The sequence below is a fragment of the Protopterus annectens genome, chromosome 1.part2 (genome assembly GCF_019279795.1).
Source record: "Protopterus annectens isolate FY-2018-M chromosome 1.part2, PAN1.0, whole genome shotgun sequence".
Lineage (NCBI taxonomy): Eukaryota > Metazoa > Chordata > Ceratodontiformes > Protopteridae > Protopterus > Protopterus annectens.
In genome coordinates this window covers 691068538-691095361 of record NC_056727.1, presented here as the reverse complement: position 1 = coordinate 691095361, position 26824 = coordinate 691068538, and the positions used below count along the sequence as shown (strand labels likewise).

The 26824-nt window shown below is 42.4% G+C and overlaps 1 protein-coding gene across 8 annotated transcripts in view; it reads right to left on the bottom strand.

Moving 5' to 3' along the window:
• The window catches only part of BIRC6 (baculoviral IAP repeat containing 6), a 4524268-nt gene that overhangs the window by 2655328 nt on the left and 1842116 nt on the right, over positions 1–26824 (bottom strand). For all 8 annotated transcript variants that reach the window (XM_044058419.1, XM_044058463.1, XM_044058448.1 and 5 more), the window contains exons 24-26: positions 22522–22709; positions 21236–21550; positions 20291–20390 (exon numbers count right to left, since the gene is read on the bottom strand). In XM_044058419.1, coding sequence (XP_043914354.1) covers positions 20291–20390; positions 21236–21550; positions 22522–22709 — 603 coding nt within the window. The remainder of the gene's footprint in view (positions 1–20290; positions 20391–21235; positions 21551–22521; positions 22710–26824) is intronic.

Sequence of the window (26824 nt, the reverse complement as noted above, 5' to 3'; positions counted from 1 at the left end):
GAGACTCGCACTCACCTTCCCACTCATCTCGAATTAAATTTAGAGGTCCCCACACCCTATGCCCATACAGCAACTCAAAGGGTGAAAAACCTGTGGATTCCTGGAGAACCTGTCTGTAAGCAAACAGATGGGACAAATATTTGTCCCACTCCCTATTAAACTGATCTGCAAATGCCCGTAGCATGGACTTGATTGCAGAGTTTAACCTCTCAACAAGACCATTAGTCTGGGGGTGGTCTTCATGTGCTTCACCCCACAGGACTTCCACAGACAAGCCAGCAGGTGAGACATGAAACTGGCACCTCTGTCAGTCAGTATTTCTTTTGGGAAACCTACCCTGCTGAAAATCTCTAACAAAACATTTGCCACCTTTCTCTGCCTCAATGGAGGACCAAAGCCACTGCCTTTGGGTATCATGTAGCATAATCCACTACCACTAGGATATACTTTTTCCCTGTGGAACTTGGGGTACTAAGAGGACCCACAATATCCAAAGCTACTCTCTGAAATGGCTCCTCAATCACAGGCAAATGCATCAAAGGAGCTTTCACCTTGTCTCCTGCCTTACCTACCTTTTGGCACTGCTCACAGGTCCTGCAATACCTGTTACATCTCTTGAAATTCCAGGCCAATAGAAGTTCTGCATAATATGCCTCTTTGTACATTTTATGCCCATATGAACTGCAAAGGGAATATCATGGGCTATGGCTAGAAGCGCCAGACAGTAGGGTCTGGCTAGGCTGGCAGCCTTCACCCATCTCTACCAGTCTTCACAGGTCTTATCGAAGGATATTCCTGAGAACCATAGAGCCAAAGGATGGTCTTCCCCTGGAGACCATATCCAATTTGTAATGACTAATAAAGGTATATGGGGTAGCCCATGTGGCTGCGGTGCAGATTTCATCCATGGAGGCCTTGGGGTGAAAACAGCTAACGTGGCTGTTGATCTAGTGGAATACATTAAAAATGAAGGTAACGCAACCTCTTAGCCATTTTGACAAGGTAACTTTTGAGACAGGTTTTCCCAGAGTTGGACTTAAAAAGGAAACAACTGGTCCAATTTTCTAGGCTCTTTAGTCCTGATGAGGTAGAAAAGTAATTGTCTATGAACATCCAGTAAATGCAAGCAATATTCACCTTTATTGGAGTAGTTTGGGAAGAAAACGGGCAAATCAATAGTTTATATTAGATTCTGAGACCACCTTAGGATGAAAGGATAGATTGCTTATGAAAAAGCAGATATGGGGGCTTCACACACAATCCTTGAATCTCAGAAACTCTCCTGGCAGAAGTTATGGTCTCTAAAAAAAGAGTTTTCCACGACAGAAATTTGAGATGGCAAGTTGCTGCTGGCTCAAAGGGAGGAAGTACCAAAGATTACAAAACCAGGGTCAGATGTCATGGAGCTATAGGATCTCTGAAAGGGGGCTTTAGAGGTAAGGCATCTTTAACTCATTACATTCAATGGCAAGTTGCTGCTGGCTCAAAGGGAGGAAGTACCAAAGATTACAAAACCAGGGTCAGATGTCATGGAGCTATAGGATCTCTGAAAGGGGGCTTTAGAGGTAAGGCATCTTTAACTCATTACATTCAAATGAGGCTTCCAGGTGCATCTGCAGTTAACTCCTACTGACGCCTCTAGTTGTCAAATACTGTTTTTTCATATTTGCATCAATAATTCCAAAACCATGCTATGCACAAGGTTTTAAAAGATTTCTTCTTAAAGCTTACACAATGGCAAACTCAAGTGCATTAATATTTGACTGCTGTCTAGTGCAGATAAAGAGACATTAACTATTGTTTTCATGATATTAATTTATAGAAATATACTTTTCACATTTTTCGAAATATCTCAACAACCAAGTAACACAGGCAGAACTCCTTAGCCTCATAAGAAAGCTCTCAGCTAAATGAATAAACTGCTGCTGATAGTATGTGTGTAACTTGACTGGTGGCTGAGATATTCCAAGTTGTTTACAAAATACTATAAATGTAATAGTTACTGTTTTTACTGTGAATTATAAAATTCAGTTTAAGACCTAGAACATAAAGAATACTACCACTACAGAATATAGTTTGTGCTGAAGAGTTTGCCATTTATACTTCTTTCATAACCCGTATGGTTCCAGAGATATGAACATGTTTGAAATTGTTTGTTTCTTTCTTTCGGCTTTTCCCGGTTAGGGGTCGCCACAGCGGAACTCCGGTCCGCTAATAATTGGCAGTAGAGTTTTACGTGGTGGCTTGCCGGGCCTAACACACAACCTTCCACAAAGGAACGCCCGTTCACACGTCGCCACACAGAAGACGCTCTGAGAATCGAACGGGCAACGTCTAACTGTGAGGCGACAAATGAGGACATAATCTGAATCTGTCAACAGGCTTAGGCTCCACCCACTGGAAGTAACAGTGCAAACTTCCTGAGCTCCACTGGAGTGAATGAGTTAAAAACTTTGAATAATTGATGGGAAATCACGGAATGATCATCATAGCTATTGTGGAAATTAGAACAGGCTGCTAACTGAACTTTAATTGTGGACGCAGATGCTCCTTGATCAAAAAGGGAAGCTACAAATTCCAAGACTTTTTCAACAGGTACCGAAAGGGGGTCTAGATTATTATTATTACTGGCCCAAACTGAAAATCTCTTCCATTTGCTAAGCTATAGTTTCCTGGTGGATGGTTTATGAGAACCCAGAAGAATTTTTTTTGTACTGGGGAAGCTACATTATTCTGCCTAGTGACTAATGGAATTGGAGGAACCAAGCTGTCAGCTTGAGACTGTGAAGGTTGGGGTGCACCAGTCGGTGTGGGTGAGACAGCATGTCTGAGCTGGGTCTAGAATCCATGGACAGTAAATTAGGTGAGACTAGAGAAAGGGGAACCAGACTTGTCAGGACCAAAAGGGGACAATAAGGATCACTTTGCTTCTTAACCTTTGGACTTTCTTCAAGAATAGGGGAATGAGAGGAAAGGGGGAAATATGTAGAGAAATCCCAAGGGCCAATCGAGAAAGACCACGTTTCTCAGAAACTACCCCTGAGGGGGTGATTAGGGCAAAATAGCTGCTGCATTTATTGTTCAATGGGGAAGCAAGGAGGTCACAGCAAGGCTGGCCCCATTGACAAATAATTTCCATCACCACCTTGGAATTGAGAGACTGGACACTTGTGAGGCAGGAGAATGCGCCTGCTTAGTTTGTCCACTAGCACGTTGGAACTCCCCGGGATATGCGTTGCAACTAGAAAGCGGTTGAAGATCTCACCCACTGCCATATCCTGAGAGTTCCCTGGCACAGGGGGTAAGATCTGGTTCTCTGTTTGTTGATGTACCCAGCCACTGACATGTTGTCAGACTGAATTGCAACTGCACCCAGAGGGAGGGCAGATTGAAAGGCTTTTAACACTAAGAGCACTGCCCTCAATTCCAGGACACCGATGTGCAAACTGGCCTCATGTGGAGACCAAGTGCCTTGGACTGTCCTTCCAAGATAATGCCCCCCCCCACTGAATATGGGAGGCATCTGTGGTCACTACTGCCTTGAGTTGACAGGGAATAAAAGGACGGCCCAGAAGAATTTCCTCTGACTAAATCCACAAGGATTGATCCTTCTTGTAGCGACTTATTAGAATGGGATAGGTCATCAGATGTGTTAGGATGGACCATTATGCAGCTAACAGCTACTGAAGTAGCCTCATGTGAAATCTTGCCAGAGGTACTAAGATAATGGTCACTGCCATAGACCCTAAAATTTAAAGGACAAGACAAGCAGGTACTTTGTCTATGGATATGATGGATCCTTCTTGAGACCTGATCTTTTGCAGTCTGTGAGGAGGGAGAGAAGCTACATAAGCAACTGTATTTAGCCGAGCTCCGATAAAACTCCAGGTCCTGTGTTGGAGTCAAATGGGATTTTTCTCTGTTGACTATGATGCCCAAAGAGTTGAAAAGGGGCAGGATGAAACTTGTGGTTTGAAGCAGCAGACACCTGGTGGGGGCAGTGAGGAGTCAGTCGTCTAAGTAAGGAAACACCCGGAATCCATGCAGACTCAAGTGAGTCGTGACTGCTGCCAAGCATTTGGTGAACACCCTGTGGGCTGTGGAGAGACCAAAGGGTAGCACTCTGAACTGGAAATGACTGTCTCCTAGCCAAAAGTGGACATATCTTCTGGAGAGTCTGTCCATTTTTATGTGGTAGTACGCATCTTGAAGGTCTACAGAGCATAGCCAGTTTCCTCTAGAAAGCGAAGTACAGACTGAACTGGGACCATCCGGAGTTTTGTTTGCTGAACGAACTTGTTCAGAAGGCTGAGATCCAATACTGGCCTCCAGTCTCCTGTCTTTTTTTGGCACTGAAAAGAACCTTGAGTAAAATCCAGATCCTATCTGGTCTGGTGGGACTTCTTGGATGACTCTTTTTCTAACAGCTTTTGAGCTTCCAAGGCTGCTTGGTCCCCTCTGACTGGGTGGTACATCGGGAACTCTTCTTTGTGATTTTGGAAAAAGAGCAAAGAGGATATGATAACCTCTGGTAATGACTTTCTGCACCCAAGAATCTGAAGTTATTAGTTGCCAGGCTGTCGGGTGCAGTTAAAATCTTCCCCCGACCGCTTCCAGAGGTAAGCAATCGGGCCACCTTTCAGGAACGCTGGTAGGTTTTTGTCCAGTGAAAGTGTCTCTGGAGCCCTGATTTCGCAGGCCACTTCTGCCATGGAATTGGCATCTTCCAGTAGGGCTCTTCCCTCTAACTTGAGGGGAGCTTCTGCCACGTGTTGTGAAAAGGCCCTTGGAACTTCTTGAACCACATATTCCCACTCCTCTGATTCCTGAAGTAGGATCGCTGAGGAATAGAAAAATGAATACCCACAGCAGAAAGGGCTTTTCTATCTTTTTCACACCTGGCTAATGTGTCTTTGACTTTGGGGCCAAACAAGGATGATACGTCAAAAGCAGCACTGACGAATGAAGACTTGAAAGGTTCAGCAAATTCACACAAACGCATCCAGGCATGATGCCTTATGGCAACACCTGAACCCACTGCTCTGGTCATCCCCTCAGCTGCATGTGCAATGAGCCTCATAAATGAGTTCAACATATTCTCCAAGGTGGCCAGCTCAGAGGTAACTCATTCCCGCACCTCATCAGACACATCTCTAGTGAGGATATCTGATAACTCCTTAATCAGATCCCTCTAGAGTCTAGTGAAGTATGCCATGAAACTCAAGCACCTAAAGGCGAAGGTCGATGAAGCATAGACTCGCTTTCCAAATCTGTCCATCATCCTAGACTCTTGGCTAGGTGGCTGGACAGTGGGACTCTCACTGACAAGTTTCTTCTTGGTGGCTGCCGACACCATCACCATGGCATCTACTGCCAAGCCTTTTGCCCAATATTGGTGATCTTCGGGGTGTGATAAGATTTTGTCTGGTCTCTGGGGAATTGGCTTTATGGAATCAGGGGCCTTCCATGCTCACCGAGCGATCAATTTAATGAGGTCATCAACAGGCGGGGTCACCCAGGAAGTAGATGGACAAGCACCAAAGGCTTGCAAGTACACTGATTCCTCAGAAGATGGGTCTTTCAGGTTCCAATCACCCCTCTGTTTTAGTATCTCCAGGATGTCTCCAAAGGAGACATCCTCAGGGAGTGACTGAGAAGAACCTTCCCCCCTCATCGAAGTCCATGTCTTCTGTGATAGATTCTTCCAGGGAATCCAAGTGCTTCCTCTTTCACATCATCTTTTGGGGTGGTTCCTTAGTGGGAATCTCTGAGGAAGACTCCAAAGAAGAGGGGCCCTGCACAGAGGCAACCTGCAGCTTTGGTGCTGGTTGTCCTGACGTGGAAGATGGAGGCAGCTCTGGACCCAAGGGTCTAAACACAGGGCACTCTGATACAGAAGGGGCAGCTGAGAAGCCGAAGAGGCTAACACTCTCTCCAGGACTTCAAATGCAGGCTCCCCCTGAAGAGGGATGGGAGCCTGGAACCGAGAAAGAATCTCAGAACCAAGGTCACACCCCACTCCAAAGGACCGCCATTTGAAGCAGCAGACAGGGAAGAACTCACAACAGTCAGGGCCCTGAGAGCCAAGTTGACTCCGAATAAGACAGGAATCATTCCCAAGCCCTCGTGACAGTCAGCTGAGCTATAGCCCTGAGAATCTACTGGTTCCGAGGGAACTGAAGATGTCAGAGCAGTCCCTGGAGCTGAAGAAGTAGTGCCTGTTGGAACCAGGACAGCTGGAACCAGGAAAATCGAAGTGGTGGGCTCTAAGCCTCCCAAGGAGGTCAGAGTAGGAAAATCCAGGAGAGCCCTAGGGGGGAAAAAACAACTTCTGAGGGAGAGAGAGGTCTGAGAAGGGGCAGGCAGACCCCTGGCCGCCAAAAGCTGATCCACCAATCTCACTATGTCTACCTTGGAAAGACTTCTGGAAGATCAGTCAGACATCCTTGAGGGAGATTCAGGCCTTTCCAAAAAAGGACTGGGAAGTTGACCCACAAAGGGGTCTATGGAAGGGAAATACCTTGTCCTGGGAACATGTAATGGTTCAGATTTTGGCACCGAAGGGGTAGGTAGAATCTGCAAAGGTGCAGATGGTGAAGATGGTACCGACTGAGAAATTACAGTAGCTGGTGCCGACGTGAGTGCCTAAGCTCTTGGTGCCATGACAACAGGAGTATGAGATGCCAAAGATTCTCGTTCTGTCAATTTCGGAACCTTAGTCTTTGGTTCCGAAGAGACCAACGTAATTGCAGATTTGCGTTTCTTAGTCTCCAGTGCTAAAGGAGAGCTCGCCACCAAATTACTTCTCTTTTTAGCATGGTGAGATTTAGAGGTGGTAGGATCTGGCTTAGACAAAGCTTCTTTGAAAGAAGACTAACATTCCTTTTAAGATCAATTTACTAAGGCTCTGGTACTGAAAGCCTTGTAGATAGAACAATCTATATCCAAATGGTGTGCACCCAGACAGTATACACATAAAAGATGCCCATCTGGATTAGGCAACTTTTGCCCACAGCCCTGGCACTACTTGAAACCTGAAGTGTCATCCTGTTTTTTCACCATTTTGTAAGAAAGGAAAAGTCACCAAAGGTTGACAGACACACACAAACACATACCAAGATCGGTAGGAAAGAAGAGGAATATCAACAATGGTTAAACTTCCTAGTAGAGCTTCCTGGCAGAAAGTAGCACATCTGCACCTTTAAAATAGTGGGTTGGTAAAATGGCTTGGGCTACTTCTCATTTCTTAAGACTCCTTTGACCGATCATTATTTCCCTAATATAAAATGTTACCTAAAAAAGGTAAAAAGGGAGGGGGGGAAGGTTACCAACATTGGCAACGAGAATACCGCAAAGGTAACAAGGGTAGAGAAGCAGAATCACTCAAGAAATATCAATGACAGGAAAATAAGAACTAAGGGTTTAAAGGGAGCAGAAAGTTGTTCAAAGAAGATTAATACATTTTGAACTTAGCTGGGGAGAATCACCTGACATGTCTTGCTATCAGAGCAGCAAACGAGATCTGAGGTAAACGAGAGAGTGGCATTGCGGATAGAGTCTTAGCTTGAAAGTTTTTTGGCTGGTACGAGCTGTATAATGGCCGAGCTGGTTCTGAGGATCGGAACAGAGTCCCACTGGTCAAGAACGAATGAAGATTGACAGCATCAGATTAATTGTTAAAGGATAGCAACAATGGAATAGTTTGGGGAGTGAAATAAACATATGCATAGATCCACATATGTAATTTATGAAGTGGAATATCAAATGGCTGCATATTAATACAGCACTAAAAGCAGACATTTGTAAAGTGCCACCAAATGCGTGCATATATTACAGAACTGCCTGCATGGCAGGATGTGCTATCTTAAAATGGGGGTCACACGCAGCATTTCTAATGTGTGTGTACAGATGTGCAGTGAAACTTGTGGGAAAGACTAATGGTCTGCCTGTAGACAGCAGTTATACAACGGTGATGCTGTGTACTTATGTAGTATTGCAGTTATTCTCTCATCTAAGTGTAACATATACAGCAAAAGTCAAAAAATAATCTGTAAAATTCTGTGTTCACATTCAAAATATCAGGAAATGTGCTAAACATATACCTTGTACACCTTAAGATTGTCAGTATTATCATTGCAGGACAGTGCTTATGCATTCTGCTGGCAGACAGCACATACCTCAAGACACACCACAGGCAACTATAATTACCAAACAAAAATCCCTGTGCCTAGAAAGTCCCTCTGTTCACCTCTAACACAGGAGGTTATTTTCCATTATAACCTCCCAAGCCAGAAGAAAAAAAGATTGGGTTAAATGACTATAAGAAATACATTTATTAATTAAAGAACCAATATAACTGCAGAAAAGACAGACACTTACATCACAGGTGCCCTTATTCTGATCTCTTACATTCTCAGATCACTACAGTGATGCATGCACTGTTCACCAAAGGAGGGCATGCAGTGGCATTGGATACTGCTGAGGTAAGACTGAAGCAGGCATTAAATTTAGGTAACCATATGAAATGTTGGGAACAACTACAGCGAGTCCAGAAACGCACTGACTGAATGACAGAAAAAATGGACTTGTATACGCCAAGTCCGAGATGGCCATTTCCCATAATACTTCCTATACTCCGAGGTACGGTGACCAAGAAGGAGTTGGAATATACAAGTTCAGGGAGTACCGGGGGCTTTCCCCCCTGCAAAAAGAAGATGATTAAAGAAAAAGAGTGACCTTCAAGATTCTTTTCCTGGGTTTTTGGTCCTTTTTTTTCTGGCTTTTAGACACTTAGCATTTTGAGTGCTGAATTTTCAAAAGGGAGGCCAAATTTATACTAGTAGCCCCCATGAATCTGAAATCGTGTACTCTACTAAGGAACCCTGTATCACACAATGCCCGTGGAAGTCATGTACGTTCACAAGGCTGCATTCCACAAAATCATGTCAGGTTTCTTAGGCCAGATCCATTTAATATTTTGGCATGTGGTGCACACCATAAAGCATCTTAGTTGTGTGACCTTAATGCACAGCAGAAAATGCTGGCATAGCAAAGTGGTGGTAAGGGGTGAAAAATGGCACTAACCTTGTACAGTAGGTGTACACTGCCTAACTACGAGACCAGTTTTGCTCTTTAGCAATATCATTAGATATGAAAGTAAAAACAACTAGTTGTCCCACATCTCCACAAGGATCACTGACCTGCCACTTGGTCCAATGCTCGTCAGAGATGCTTTCTCAGTGTTGTGTACTCACATGAGCCTCTTAGCCTGACTTTGCTCACAGGAGGTATGCATAGAAACACTTAATCAGTGCATTCATTTATGTTCAAAGCCTCTAATTTTACTCAGTACTAACACCAGTAGCTGCCAGAGTCTCACTGTGCTACTGAGGATTGTAATCACGTAATCTAGCAAAATTATGTAACTGAATTAGAAACTTATTTTATTGCAGGCTACACTTCTTTATAAGCTACAACTGAACTTTTAAAAATTGTACTTAACTGCCTTCCCATAAAACATCTGGCTAAAACTGCATAGGCAATGTGCTTATTGAAACACTTGTTAATATAGTTTATTTTTTATAGTTTATAGGTGCATTCCTGTAGAGTACAATGAGGTGGTTCAAGTAACAGGGGATTACCTAAACACAAAAGAGTGCAACTCCATAAGCACTTCTACAAGAAGATTCCACAGCATGTATTTTATTATGTTGCTTTGTCAACTTTAACCATTGTAGTAATGCATTTATACAGGTATCAGCTGTGTATCATCTTGTTGGGTGACAACATGTACAGGTTGCTAACTCCTCACTGCAGGCAGGCCATAAAGCTAATCTCATTCCTGCACTTCACATCATATTTATGCTATACTGCCAGTATCTGAAGGAATTTTTTTTCCTTGGGGAAACACATTCTGAAGTACACAGTAATGTTGGACACATCTACATGATGGAGCATAGGTGGGCAGTATCTTAGGTGAAATTGTGCTACAGTATTTTCATAAGTACTTTGGATGCTTCATACTAGCTGCATTACAGATTTTTATGGATACCACCCATAATAAGGTTAATGATGGTGCATTCTGCATTAACACACCTGTATACCACAATCTGTGCATCAATTTGACACACACTGCAGTAGAAACACAGTTTCCTCTTCCATCTGCAATGTTAATGAAGCAAAACTGACCTTAAAAGGGATTAGTCTACATTTGCACACACCACATCTCTCTATGTAGTCATATTAGACATCTATGGTTACAAACACATGCTCAAAAGAAAACATTCAAAAAACCTAAATATAAAAACTAAGATGCCGCAAATATGTGGATGCTGAAAAATGTTTTTTATTTAAACTAGTAAAACTAAGAGCTTTGCCCGTATTCATAACAGGCTTTTTCATGGTGAAACATACAGACAGAAATGCACTTAAATACTCACACATCAAGTTAAAAAAAAAATTAACGTAATTAATCCATTTTCACCCTAATTTACCAAAGACAATACAGATCCACACATTACCCAAGGATATGTAAGAAGTATCATAAAAATAAATTCATGTAAACAACTGTACCAAAGTGTCAAAGTTAATATTCAAAAAACAGATTGAAAAAACAATGACAATGAATTGTATATACATGTCCCTGTATAAAAAATGCAATTAATAGAAAAATAGATGCATAAATAAAATAATATATTAACTAATTTTACTAGTTTAAATAATTTTTCTGCATCCACGTATTTGCAGTATCATAGTTTTTATCTTTACTTACAACCACATGCTGTCAAATGTATGTGATATGGAAGGACTGTCACCCACTGGCACTCAACACAAGAATAGAAGTTAACTGTGCAGTGCTGTAGTAAGCCATTTACTGACACCCTCAACTACAGACTTGATATGTCATCTGTATATTACCAGTTATTGGGGGCAGGGGTCAACAATGTACAAAAGATAAACACTGTTCATGGGCAGGCTGGTGTGTGCTTCATGGTCTAAGGATAAATATAACAGACACATACCTGCAGCACAGAGGAAACATATAGATTGAAGATAGATGTATGACACCTAATGATGTGCTTATCCTCACATACACTTTCCTTTTCCTTACAGAGCAGAATGCCTAGAAAAGTAAAACAAAGGAAATTCATGTTCTACCAAGCAGGGAATGAAATCTTTCTGCAGGTCCTCCATCTCCATGGTCAGCAGATGATCAGCCATGAAAAATATAAATGGCCTTTACACAGCTGTGCCTGGTTGGATGTGATAAAAGACAAATACTGTCAGTGGTTGGGGCATAAATTATAAATAAGTCAACTACTGAGGTAACAAAAATGATTAGAGCTGCCAAAGACTTTTCCACCCATGTGACACAGGTGCAGATGGCTACAACAGGCAGCACATCGACCAAACCTCTAGTTATCAAAGATGAAGACCTTTACCCCTCTGCATAGGGGGGTGGGGTGGATCCAAGTCAAGATGCACATAATGGGAGTCCTAGGCATTGCAGTGGAGCGTAATCCCCCTTCTAAGACTCTTTGATGGAGATGACCTAGGTAGGTACATCTTTTAAATGAAAAGGAAGCTGCATAATGGACAATTGTGCTTTGTACTGTGGAGTAAATGCAGTATCACTTTTCTTCACAGGCATATCAGGACTTTAGAGTTGAAGAAAATCAGTACAAGGTAAGGTAGCTTCTCATTAAGTCCTTCAATTACAGTCATTAATTTATGGGATTAAAATAATGGTTAATGGTTTTATTTACTGCAGATATCTCTCTTCCACCATGCAAAAACCTCTCCCTGATGTAGGAGATAACTCAGAGACTCTGACAATGATAGCAGCTGAACTTTGGCATGGAAAGGGAGGTCACCATGTCAGTGCTGGATTCACACAATGTGGAGTCCAGATTTGCATCCCACTTTGTGGACATGGCCTCTGTGCCTGTGGGATGCATAACAGATGCACAAGACAGGAAATCGCAGGAAGTTTTAATTAGGAAATAAAGTTTCCCTGGCAGTCATGTCTCCTTTGGTTGCTGCAAGTTTTCATGGAGAAGATGGGGCGAATGCTGTGCTGATTGCAGCAGATGCCATGGCTACTGCCACCTACCCAGCATAGTTGTCTGTGACAAAGTCAATGTGCAAGGCCATAACAGACAAACACCTCAGTCCTTTGCTGATGGTAAGTGGTTTATGGGGTGTATGTCCCACACATACGAAATCATGGCCATAGGCATCTTGCATGACCTATGTCTTTCTGTGGACACAGGCAGTATACCACAAGTATTTCACATGGACTCTGCACCATTCTCTCTAGTGGTGAGGGCCTTTGAGGAAGGGAGAAGGCCATGTTCAGGCACATGGAGTGTCACCACTTCCACCCCACCACTCAATGTAGAAGGGAGTACAGAAAAACTTGGATATCCTTGAGGGTAAGGAACTCATGCTGGAATGATGCAGGGTGTGGGCCATTACTCATGTTCACACAACACTCCTTCTAGGCAAGGGCTGGACAGTGCCTGTGATCTTCAGAAGACAGGATGTTCCTGTGGACTGGTGTGCATGCCTGTACACACATCATTTGTGGGTGTTCTGGACATGTGTAAACATCTGTTCAGACCACACACACACACACACACACACACACACACACACCAGTTCACAGCAATGGTGACAGTGTCCCCTAGTTCTCCCACCACACATATGGATACCAAACAGCAAGCACCACGTTAGCTTCATGTATACCAACACAAACATTTTCCTGTGGATGACACTCCCTACCTGTGCAAAAGATAACTGTGCTTCACTCACTGTTATCAGTTATATGGGCAGCCCAAGGTTGATGCACAGTTTTACCAGTCTATGCATGGAGAGCACAGTCTTGTCGAAGGCTTGCATGCATCACTTTTAATTTACTGTATGATGTTTTACTCTGGGCCATGGTTATGAGCCACACACTGCCTCTTAGCCAGAGCCACTGCACACCATGCCTGCCTTCATCTGGTATAGTCCTCCCCTGCAGCTGGCTCCCCCCCCCCACTACATGTAGAAATTCTGCCTGCTGAAAGTGTACACTCTGCTGCAACTGTTTTAGTAAAATCATGTTACAAATACATCCATTACATAAAACGACCGACCATAAGACCTAATCACAAAACATTGATCACATAAGGTCAAAACACAAAAATGTGAAATATGTTCTACACAGGGGGGCAAGCTCCCCTCCTGCACCTTCCCACATCTCCTGTTATTTAAACATACCAACTCTGAGATCACACTACACGGGGGAAAGGGCAAAAACCCATTCCCCGCTGTACAGCAATCTCCTAGAACAAGCTCTCACCTTTTTCATGTGTTTTAAAAAACAGCCAGTGGCACATGCGTTTAGCAATTTTGTGTCTGACCTTTTGTGGTTGATCATCTACAATTCAAAACTACAGCCAACAAATAAAATAAATATATACTTGCTGGATGCCACCACATGTATCTAAGCAGAAAAGGAGGCCATCAGCAGGCTTACAAAAATTCAACAATGACCTGTGTTTATGACATGGCATAGCTGTGACCACTGTCTGCCATGGCCTGGGGATTCCTGACAGGTGTTATTAATCATGGTTCCAGGGCATATCTTGCAATAAGATGCCCCTGAGTGATTCACCATGCACAAACCACTGGTATAACTTGTCCACTGGTATAACTTGTGCGTGCCACATATAGGAGTTGTGGGCACTGTCTAGGTGGCTTGCATGCGCACTGTAGATTATTCCAAGTGCATTACAGACCACCTGACAGTTGAAATCGAAACCCTTATGGTTACTGTACCTTTTTCCTGCTCACCAGATGTAACCTTTATTTCAATGTTGGTGCAGTCTATGGTCCACAGTACCACAGGAAAATGGGCTATGCCATAAAAAGCTTACACGGTGTTGACTCTTTCTCTGTGGAAAGCAAACATGTCCCCCCAAATGCTTTAGTATGACATCACAAAAACTGATCCAGTATCTTCAATGCAGATGTCCTGCACTCCCTCCAAATGATCACTGAAAGGACCCAACAGACAGTATTCTCAAAGACAAGACATAATTTGGAATTCACCAGGATAGGTACTCCACATATCCCAAGTGCCTGCAAATTGAGGGGAACACATCTTAATCACCTCCTGCATGGTGACTCTAGCCACTCAGCAGTAGTCCATTATTTCGGTGTTGTGAGTGGCATAAAACATTAGGTGTGGAAGGATGAAACATCCTTGCAAATTATGAAAAAGTGCAATACCCTGACTACCACAGGTGAATATAATCAATTTGCATACAGAGGTTTTGTTAATGCTGCAGCTACCCCATATGTCAGTCCACAATTTACCTCCTGCAACCCCAGTATTTCATTGAGATTAATTCACAAGCTAGCATCTCTAGTCATAGTATATGCAACTCTGCATTATTCCACTTTACTGTTTACCCTCATTTGCATCTGCTGAGTCCATTATTTTAACAATGTTGCTGATTACTGTATTATTATGCCACCATTAGCACATTACAAGGGCTCTGGGATTTCCAGACTTTCCCACAAATGCTAATTGTGTGCATCTAAATGCCCAAACCCTACAAATGGGTGCTTGTCATGCAAAATAACTTACTGTGAAAATCAGACACTGTTTTCAATCTCAGGAATAGCATTGTTTATACAAGAGGAAAAAGAAAGCACAATTGTGTACACTTACCATAAATGTAGATGTTAGAGTGTATTCACTGTTGGTGTCATTACATTTGGGTTATCTGCTTGCAGGTAGCCCTCAGTCGGCCTGATTAACAAAGTCTTGGGTCCTGCGTCAGTTGCTGTCCCTTCTTCCATGACGTTAGGTCATCAGGGGTATAAAACATGCAGCCGATGCCATTACATCAGTTTTTCTTGCCCCAGATGTCAGGTGCCCCCCTATTGGGAAGCAATTAAATATAAAAGTACAAGGATATACCTCCAACAAAAAAGCAAATACACAAAAAAGGCTTTTAAGCATAGTAAAGGAAAGTAGAGGTATAGCCAAAAGAAGTTAGGGGGCTGGAGGGAAGGTAACCAGGAATGCAACAGTGAATACACTCAAACATCTACATATATGTTAAGTGTACATAACTGTATTATGTTCTTCGTGTGTCACTGTTGCAGTCATTACATTTGGGTAGATTCTCAAAGCTATGGTTGGGAGGAGGAATTTAGATAGCATTAGGGCCAGCTATAAGGCCCTACAAGACTGCAGTGGCAAAGCCAGCTCTGGATTTATAGAAAATTGCCAAATGATGATGCTTGGTGAAAGTATGTACAGAACTCTGGGTTGCAGCTTCTAGGATGTCCCTGGTAGGGACGCCTCTGAGTAAGGCTGTAGAGGTAGATGCGGCTCTGGTGGAGTGAGGTCTGATCCCCTGGTGGATAGGTTTTCCATGGTGTTTATAGCAGAAATTAATGCAATGGCTTATCCATTTAGAAATGGTTTGCTTTGAAATAGCCTTCCCCTCTGCCCCTGTAGCAAATGCCACCAGCAGTTGTTCAGATTTCCTTTGTGGTTTAGTCCTGTCCAAGCAGAATCTAAGTTGTATGTGCACATCTAAGGAATGCAGTATCCATTCCCCTTTATTCTGTGGATTGGGAAAGAAGGTTGGCAAATGAATGGACTGATTAGAAGTCACACTGGATACCAACTTGGGCATGAAGGATGGATTGGTTCTGAGGGACACCCTGTCCGCATGAAAGATGATGAAAGGCTCCACTGCCATAAGGGCCTGTAATTCAGATACCCTTCTAGCTGAAGTGATTGCTAAAAGGAAAGCTGATTTTCAAGAAAAAAGTTTACGTCTGCAGTAGCAGCTGGCTCGAAAGGAGGACAAAGTTAAGGTCCCAGGATGGAGATGGAGCTCTCTTGGGTGGTCTCAAATTTTTGGCCCCTCTGAGGAACTGCTTGAGCAGTGGATAAGAGAAGAGGGGAGGTTCTGTGCTATAATGAGCTGAAATGGCTGAGGCGTAGATTTTAATGGAGGAAAAAGACAGGTCATTGTGAAGCATCTCAGTTAAGTATTGTAAAATCTGAGGTAAATTGGGTGCTGATGTGCTCATCCATTGAGATTGGTTCCAGGCACACAATCTTTTCCATTTTTCAGCATAAGATTTTCTAATACTAGGCCTCCTTGCCTCTAAAATATGCATCACAGATTTGCTGAGGGATGGTAAAGGAGAGATTAAGTAATTAGCCAAGCTGCAAGGTTCAGTGTTAGAAGCTGAGGATGCAGAATCTGGTTCTCCTGCTGAGACAGCAGGGAAGGAGTCTGAGGCAGGTGCCCTGGAGATAACTGTGATACACTGCGCAGGAGGGGGTACCAGTGTTGGCGCAGCCAGTCTGGAGCAATCAAAATCATTCTTGGTTTGTCCTGTTTGATTTTTAGTAGTACTTTGGAGAGCAGAGGCAGAGAGGGGGAAGGCATAGACTGATAGGTTTTTCCAGCTGAAGGACAGAACATCCACTTTCCAGGCTTGTTTGTGAGGAGTCCTTGTGCAAAATATGTCCAATTGGTAGTTCTGGGGAGAGGCAAAAAGGTCTATATCTGAACTACCACATTTGCTTGACAACATGTTGAAAACCCTTGGTTCCAATTTCCACTCGTGTGGGTCCTTGAGGTTTCTGCTTAGTCCGTCTGTCGATGTATTTAATTTTCCTGGCAGTAATTGAGCTTGTAGGTGCACTTGGTAGCTCAAGGCTGTGTTCCACAATGTCATGGCTAGTCTGCAGAGGGGGTAAGAATGTGTACCCCACCTGCTTGTTTATGTACCACATAACAGTGGTGTTTGTCCATCTTTACCATTAATTGTCCTGGAAGAATGTGGTCCTTGAAGGCGGTCAGAGCATTCTGTACAGCCAACATTTTTTTGAATGATATGCAGTTGCATTTGACTTGGGTTCCATTTGCCCTGAATGCACTACCCTGCCAGGTGAGCCCACCCATGCATAGTCTGATGCATCTGTTGTTAGGGTTTGGGCGACAGGGGGTGGTGTGAAAGGTAGTCCCTTGTTTTGGTGGCAGGCCTCTGCCCACCAAAGAAACTGTAGGTGTAGGCAAGGTATGACAGGAATCATTGTTTCTAGGTCTTGAGAATGTTGACACCATTGGCTTTTTAGATACCACTGTAGTTTCCTCATATGCAGTCTTGCATATGGGATTAGAAGAATGCAGGAGGCCATGAACCCCAAGGCTTGCACTATTTGTCTTGCAGATAGCAGGGTTTTTGTGGCCATTTGTTTGAAGTATGTTGTCAAATGAATTTGTTTCTCTGGCATGAGGTAAGCCATCTGGGAAGTTGTATTCAAGCTTGCTCCCAGGAATATAATTTGTTGACAGAGTACCAGGTGTAATTTCTTTTCATTTATGGTGTACCCCAGACAGGTTAGAACCCTTTTTACAAAGGCCAGATGATTCAAAAGTATGTTCTGGTTTTCTGCCTGAATTAGACAATTGTCCAGGTATGGGTATATTTGACTATTTCTTTGCCTGCAAAATGCAATAACTGGAGCTAGGCTCTTTGTGAATACCCTGGGCGCAGTAGATAAGCCAAAGGTCAGTGCAGAGAACTGATAGTGCGTGTAAGCCTGCTTTGAAGCGTAGGTATCTTCTGCAAGATTCCTTGATTGGGATGTGCAGGTATGCTTCTTTTAAATCTAGTGTTGCCAACCAGGCATCTTTGCCTAGCATAGGAAGTAACTGATGAAGAGTCAGCATCTTGAATTTTGGAATCTCCAAAAGGGTGTTTAGTGTAGGCAGGTCCAGGATAGGACGCCATGAATTGACTTTTCTGGGTACCAGGAAAAGTCTCGAGTAGAAACCTTGTCCCTTTTCCTCTTCTGGTACCAGTTGAATAGCTCCCGTGCTTAAGAGAGAAAGTACTTGTTTTTGGGCCTCTGCCCACTGATTTGGGGGTTAGATCTAGTCACCCATTTGGTGTTGGCAACATATGGAAGTGAAATCTGTATCCCTGGGACACTATTTAAAACCCATTTGTCCTGGGTAATGAGTTCCCAATTCTTTGCATGAAGAGCAATATTTCCTCCCAAAGGGGCAGTCAGAAGATAAGTGCATGGAAATTTTAAAAGGAAGTAATTGAGACAGTTTACCATGGGAGGGGTTATTATTCCCAGATTTGGAAGTGGAAGACCCCCACTGCTTAGTTCTGAGAGTCCCCTGGGACTGAAACCTGAGGTTTTTGCTGTGTCTGGGTTTGGCTTGAGAAGACCTGGAAAGGCCCAGTTCTTAGAGGGCCAGTGCCTACTAAATCTAGGAGGCTGAACCTGTAAAAACTCTTTAACAGTTTGCATAGATTTAGCTTTATCTTCCATCTTTTTAAGAACTTCCTCAGCCTTGTTGCCAAACAGGCAGTCCTGATTTAAAGGAGCATCCAACAATTTAGCTTTAACATGATCAGGCAAAGATTGCTTCTTAAGCCAAGCATGCCTTCTGAGCACAGACCCAGTAACCGCAGCCCTGCAAGAGGCATCTAATGAATCAAAACCACATTGCAAAGTATGTTTTACAACTTGTTCGGCAGAATGTATTAAATCCTGTAATTCTTTATTTTCCACACAGTCAGGAATCAACATCATTTTCTGTTTAAGCAGTCCAATAACATGTTGCTGACACGTTAACGTATGAAACTGGCAGTTTAAAGCCCTAATGGCCACGGTTAAACCTTCTTACCCCATCTATCCAGCGCCATGGAGTCTCTATCAGAAGGGGTAGGATTTTTAGAAGTAGAAGCCTTAATGCCCTTGGGCCCTTGTGAAATAGTCTCTGGATCTGCAATAGGATTTTTGAAAAGGAAATTGTGGGACTCAGGGACCCTGTAGTATCAGTCAGGTTTTCTGGGAGCAGGAGGCAGGGAATCAGGTGCCAAACTAGATTCCGAAAAAGCATCAACAACAATGTCTAGTACAGGAGGAATAGCTAAAGGCCTATGCTGAGGTAGGAGAAGGAAATCCCTAAGCCTCTTTTCTGGATCAGAAAAATCCTGGCTTTCCCAGTGGAAATACTCCCTTAGAGTATGTAAGGTTTCCCCAAAAGAAAAATCCTCAGGAGGGGAAGCAAAGGGAATTGAGTCCTCTGCATCAGAATCTTCATAAGTAGATAAGGGCAAATCCAGATCATCAGAAGAATCAGAAAAAAAACAGAATCCTGATCAGAAGATTCATAACCAACTTCAGTCCTAGGCCTCTTAGAAGGGGGGGTGGGGGTTGGCTACCCCTGATTAGAGTTATTAGATCTTCAGCCATTCTTATCATTTGTTTTTTAGGCATAGAGGCCTGAGCATGTGGCCTGGGCATTGGTTTTTTAGACATGGATCGAGATTTAGGCCTAAGTAAAGAAGGAGGCGTTGGTTTAATATGCAAGTCCGTAGGCCTGAATACACCCTCAGAAGCCGGTGCCTGCACAGTGGCTCCGGACCCATCCAAGGCAGAGACATCCACGGGTTCCATAGTTGAAGCATTTTGCGGCGTATCGGACTCCGAATAGGTCACAGTAGAGGCCTGCGAATCAGAAGTAGCAGGCAGCGAAAGCGCCTGAGTACCGGCGAACTGACTGGCTTAGGAGAAGCGTCATTGGCAGTTTTGGACCTCAGCGGCCTGTCTCTGTCTTTATCTTTGCGTTTTTTTCAGAATCCCAGTAGTCGGGATGGCTAACAGATGACATTTCTGGATAATTAAACCGAGAACCGAAATATTTAGAGGCGAATATATATCGACGACGGATAGTGCGCTGATTAAATAAAGTACAAAACCGGACGGCAAGGTGTGTCATGGTCAGGGCCTAGGCAAGGAATACAGTACGAATGAAAACCTTTATGAGGTATTTGCTTTCCACAAGTAATGCAATTATTAACTTTTACTGACATCGGGAAGGAGCAAGAAAAAGTTTCCCCAATGGGGTAGTTAGCTTTAGTTGAAGACTTCGGTCCTGAAACTCGAGTCCGCCGACCGGCACTTGCGAACTGCTTCTGCTTCGGGCACCGCATGGCAAGAAAGACTGATGTAATGGCGTTGGCTGCATGTTTTATACCACTGATAACCTGACGTCATGGAAGAAGGGACAGCAACCAACGCAGGACCCAAGACTTTGTTAATCAGGCCGACTGAGTGCAACTTGCAAGCAGACAACCCAAATGTAATAACTGCAACAGTGAAACACGAAGAACATCATGTGACAACACCAGAAAAAAATCAAAACATACCAAATATTCATTTTATTTTTTTTCTTTTTACCTGAATGCATTCGTTCAATAATAATTGACTGATGAGGAGGAGGCTGAAGAAAATGAGATGCATGAGAAATTGCTAGTGCAAGGCCCGTCCCTAGTGGATTCTAAAAAAAAAAAAAAACAAAAAAGAAAAGGAAAAAAGGTTACACACAGGCTGCCAAGTTACTATCAAATAAAGGGCAACAATACTTGCAGAGCTAATATTAAAAGTACTATTATTTAATAAATTCCAGTACATTTAGCAGTAATATTAAACTCTTAAAATACAAGTTATAGGAAGTCACAGTTATAACTCAGCAACGTTAAACTTCCTAGTAGAGCTTCCTGGCAGAAAGTAGCACCTCTGCACCTTTAAAATAGTGGGTTGGTAAAAATGACTTGGGCTACTTCTCATTTCTTAAGACTCCTTTGACCAATCATTATTTCCCTAAGATAATGAATCATTTAAACTTTAAGACTAGTAAAAATATGCAAAGGAAGTCTTGCCCACTATCATAAATGTGTGTGTGTGTGTGTATTGTGCAAAAAAGCAACTAATAAAAACACGCAAGCTTTTGCTTGCTTGCCTATTTGTAGCTCTGAAAAAATCTTTACTGCATTTAGCTATTGATTAAGATTTCAATTCACACAGACACAAAGTACCTTTTTACATCTATGAATTAACTTTCTCAGCCATACTGACTTGCTAAATTATAAGCACAGGAACAGAGCAAAATTAGAGTGAACTCAACCCTTAAAAACTGACATGTAAAAGCTGCTTACAGAACTAGAATAAAACACTTTTGTGAATGCAAAGCCAAGGCTGGAACGAGAAGGATACAGATCATAAATGTCTACTGGCAATAGCAGCATGATCTGTAGCATTAATGAACTGATGCATTCAGACCCGCTAGTGTCCCTCAAACCAGTTTTGGTATATCACCCATTACCAAACAAAAAGATTTCATACCGTTTTGGACTTGTTTGCATTTTTGTTATGTGCAGCAAGATTAACTGGAGGGGGATCAATGACAGAGCTTGGGAAGAGCTGAGCTAACTCGGCACTGATGGCGGCAGACACTGCCTCATTGGGTGGAGTCAAAGGCGGAGTCATAAACAGTGGTGTTGTTTTGGGAGTGGGTGGAATGACATCTGAAGGGTGAATGAAGAATCCTGGTGCTGTAGTGGGGTTAGAAGGCACTGAACTGTGAATCTGTCCAACTGCTGATGCTGCTGCAGCTGCTGCTGCTGTCGTCTGATGCAATTTGGCTTCCAGCTTGGCCTTCTGTTTAAAAGAAAAAAACAGTAATAGGCATACAGGCTCAAATTATGACCAGTCCATTCAATTTAGGATATCTACTGAAGAGATGGAAAGAGACGACTACTTAAGTGAATCAACAGTTTTTAAAACCAAAATTTTTATGCATAACCCAAATGCAGTCTGCCCTGCAGTGTTCACTTGTGTTGCCTACATGTGTCTAAACTCAAGAATTACAGCTGTTCCACAATGGAACTAAGATGATTTGGCTACAAGAATATGACATCCATTGCACAAATTACCAGCCAGATCATAAGGGCTAAAATAGAACTGCAGGCTTCCATACGATAAATAAATCAGAAAAAAGATTCCAACTAATAAAGTAGTCTAATGTCTGACCCGATATTAACAATTAGTCTGTTTTATTCTGTTACAAAAGCATTTCACCTGTGATGCATATAATTTAGATTGCTTTACAAAAACAAGTGTCACATTCAACAAAATTCAGACTATAATTGTGCTCTTCCTTGAACAATTTTAAATGTATCATCCTGATTGAATCTATTTTGCTTCATAACTATTATAAAATCCAAAGGTAAACAAAACTGCAGTCCAACCATGCAGCAGAAGAAAAAGTATTATCATTAAGGACTCATGGGCTATAATAAACAATATTAAATACTAAATTCAGGTGAAACAAATCATTTCAGTTCCATTCTATTCTATGTTATTCTGTTCTTTGCTAATTTTACACCACAGATGCACGAGAATTAGCCTAGTCTCCCAGTGAAGGTCAAATACTTTCCCTGTCACAACCTCAAGTTCAAAGTGCACAATTTAACACTGGCAGTTTTCCAGCATCCCAAATATGGACTAATACAAGACAATAACAGCACTTTTATTTTAATATTGCACCACTAATAAATTCAGTGCACTATGAAGCAATGGTGGAGATATGGTATATATAAAAAAAAGCCTCCAAATGCTTTTCTTGTTACCTGTTGCTGAAGTTTAAGTAACTGCTGCTGTTTTTCTTGCAAAACCTGAAGCTGCTGCTCGGCTGAGGCCATGGCGTGAGACAGGGACTGTAAGGCTACCTGTGCTGCTGAACTCAAAGCGGTTGAAGCTTCACCAACTGTACCAGCTGAAAGTCCTCCCATTGTAGGTGCTACTCCGAAAGTACTCACTGAAAGATAAAAAAGAAACTGATAGCTTGTTATACCTCATCAAAAACTAAAAGTTGTACAGAAATCTCACAGCATACAAAACACAGAGCTGGATGGTGGGCATGAGCTACCTGAACTATCTAATCAACCCATTTTTCAAACTACTAGATATTTTTCAAACTATTGCTTAACCAAGTATATTTTTCCCACCCCTTTTAACAATTGCAGTGTACTTCTCGCCTGTATTCTTGAATTCAGTAAGCTTCTCACCTCATCATTTTAGGAAGGTAGATCCAAGCTTCCATTATTCTTTCTGCAACAAAAAAGGTTCCTCGTATCTCTCATTAGCTGTCCATCTTCTATTTTTAAACTGTACCTCTTTCTTTGAATGATGTGACCCCCCTGTCTGCTTGATTTCTGAAAATTCTCATAAGGACCATAACAATTAATCATGCTTTTCTTTAAGATCAAGTATATTAAAGCAGCTACCTTTTACAAGCTGTGCCGCAGATTGTATTCTCCCTTATAAAATGCTTCCATCTTGGTCTATATTCTTGCACAGACAAGATCTGCAGATTTGCACGTAAAGGTCTAAACAGGGTCCATAAAGGAATAATTTACTATTTTATACTGGCAAAGAGCTTTCCCATGTAGATCATCATGAAGGGCAGCATCAAGCTAGCTAGCCCTTCATGATGCATTCATACATTGCTTGCTCTTCTAGCATGTTTACTCCCACATCCCTTTTCCTCTTTTGATGCTGTTCCTGCCTCCATTTTATAAGTGTACACCTTTGGCAAAATTTGTGCTTCTCAGCTGCAGTACTTCCCAAATTTGATCCATCAAGCTTGACATCATCCCTCCAACTATTCAATGACACTATTCCAAAATTCAAATGTTACAGCTGCTGTTAAATCAAACACACTTGTATTTCAATAAAAACATTACTCCCCTTTAGATTACATGCATTTCCTTAAGTCTTGTTTATAACAGCATTTAGCTTGTCCAAACAGCTTTCACTTAGAATTCTATATTTTCCAGGGAACAATTCAAACTATTTTGATTATATTTAGTATAGAAAGAAAGCACAGTCAATTGCAACTTCCTTGATCTCATTTGAATACTACTCTCATCTGTCCTGAAAACTAGATGTATCATTTGACCAATAAATCTCTTTACAACCACTCCAACCTCATTGTCTGTAATTAGCTTTATAGGCCATAACATTATAGCTTTCATAGGTTCATAGGTGTGTACTAGGCTAACAGCCCTGGAGCCTACATAAGCCTAGCCCAAGAAGATTCCCTGGCATCATGCCACCCAAAGTTAGTTCCCAGTGCCCATCAAGCAAGGCCACTAAAGTGATCCCCGGGGTGAACTTCCTATTGCCCATCCACTCATCAAGATTTCTCTTAAAGAGAGCCAGTGAAGTGCTCTGCTTGACGTGAATGGAAAGTTTGTTCACAAGTATGGGAAGTCTCTGGGTTAGGAACCTGCCCCTCCAGCATGTTCTATTTATTGTGGTAATGAGGTTTAGGTCCCTGGAGTGTGTGGCACAGATGGACTGGGATTTCTTCAGGTGTAGCATATCTAGCAGCTCTGGCTCAGACATGGCTTTGTAGGTCAAGCAGAGATCGCCTCTAAGTAGGCAATAAGATACACTCTAATTAGGCGATGAGACAGAGTATAGCTGGAGTTATTTTGAGTCTGTTTGTATAGGGCAGGTGTCTAAGGCCTACGATCCTCTTAGTGAGGTATTTTTGTGGCCTTTCCAGTTATTGTAGGTATCTAGTGAGGTACATATCAAATGAGGCATTGTATTCTATAATAGGTCTAATGAGGGACGAGTAGAGAGGGATTATGACATCTTTCTTCCTGGATGTGAAACCTTTTGTAATGAGATGTGCCACATAGGACTTTCTGACAACAGTGGCAATGTGGTTATCAAAGGAGAGGCTGCTGTCAACCTGTGTCCCCAGGTCCCATCACACCTTTGGTGTTTAGTGGACTACCGCCTATGTGGTAGTTCATGGGCACCAAATTTTTCCCAAAGGGAATGACAATGCACTTTTTGGCATTGAACTTAAGGCCATGGTTCTGGCACCAGTCATTGGTGTCAGTGAGGCCTTTTTGTACAATGTCTACATCAGCTGGAGAATCAGTAATGGCTCCCAGTTTGCAATCATCTGCGAACTTGGTCAGCCAGAGTCCCTTGGTGTTGGCTTGAACTTCAGAGAAGTAAATGCCAAACAGGAGAGGACCTAGGACCGATCCCTGTGGGATACCACATTTAACCATTCCGTAGTCAGATTTGGAGTCTGCTACTTTCACAGTGTGGGTTCTATCAGTGAGCCAGTTGGCAACCTGTCTTATGACATAGGGGTTTATGTCTAGTTTAGTGAGTCTACTCCTGAGTGAGGGATGGTGTCGAAAGCCTTGGCAAGATCTAGGTAGGCTGTGTGAACTACCTTCCCCTCATCCACAGCTCTGGTGACAGACTCGAACAAGTCTATCAGGTTGAGCAGGCATGATCTACCTTTCACAAACCCAAACTGCATGAGGTCCAGAGTTTAGAGTTTCCCTATGTCCTTATTTATAAGGTCCAGGATGATGTGCTACATAGCCTTACATAACAGACTTGTCAGGCTAATGGGGCGGTAGTTCCGGGGTCTGTAGTCGCTCCCACTTTGTGGAGTGGGATGACCATAGCAGTGCACCATTCGGTAGGAACAAAGCCTGAAATGAGGCTGTGATTGAACAGGGTACTCAAGTGTGGTGCCAGATCACTTTGTAATTCATGCAGAACACAGAAAGGTGTGGTATGAATTATAGCCTGGTAGTGCTGGGGTGCTCTCCGGAGCCTTGAATCAGGTCTAAGTCACTGCACAGATGATGATGTTCTTCATTTTAAGGAGCGCTTCGAGCAAGTGCATTTTGAGACTTAGACTTTTAGCGTTGAGTAGCATAACCCTCAGATTTCGTTTGCTTGTAGTTGTTACGGTGGTAAATTTGTCTTCCGGACATTGCCTAAAAAAGGCACTATAGGGGTGGCAAAAGCCTTGGCCAGTATCCAGAATCCCTGGGGCGACAGGTGCAGGCCATCTCTGGTGAAGCATCGAGGTCTCAACTTTCCATTTCCAAAATGGAGAACACCGTCTATCATAATGTGGAACAAATAGATAAAATGTGGAACATATTCTAACAGTTCAATAAACTTCAACTGGGAAGCTCAGTGGATGGTACAAACATATTATCTTATAACTGTAATGATATTTTTTAAGAATCAAATTCAGTATTATTTACCATAGCTACCACATTAACAATGAATGTGTGACAGACCCTTTCAAAGTGGGACTATGAGAATGAGCTTTAAGACTTAAAATAAGCAACTTTTTTCACAATGAGGTAAATTTGAGAGATATGCATGACACTTGACAACAATTTGCACCACTTTTATAGTCTGCTTTTATAAATCCCTTGTTTCATTACTGCTATTCCATATCCCTAGCCTATAGGGTGGGCCTCTCACCCAAAGATCATCCAGCAGCAAAAAGGCATTCATGCCAATCAGAAACTGCACAACAGAAATCCTGTGCTGAAACTCTACACTATCTCTCCCAGTTACTGTCTGCCCTTAAGATGCAACCTTTCTCTGCCTAATTACCATCTTTATCATGTACTACATCACATAAACAAGTGACCTCAATGTACTGTATTCTTTCTTTTTTCACAAGTTTGGACTCAGCCAAGAAAGCAACATCAGGATTTATATGCTATGTCACACCTTCATTCACACCATAATTTCTTGTGTACTCAATCATATATTTTTCATAAGCTATACGTTTACATCTAACCCCTGGCTTCGACCAAACTACCACCTTGTCCACCTAACAGATTAATCAAAAAGGGATAAGGAAACCCTAACATATTTAATCATACAGGTTTCCTAAATACCTTCAAAATTTTCCTTTTCAGTCAACAAATCACAACGGGAACACACAATTCACACTATATATCAAACACTTTCTCAGTAAGGTCTCCTTGCTTGTTCACATAAACTTCATCTGTTTTACACTTTTTACTAGTCTATATCACAAATCTGCTTCAACCAAATCACCACTTCATCCATTCATCA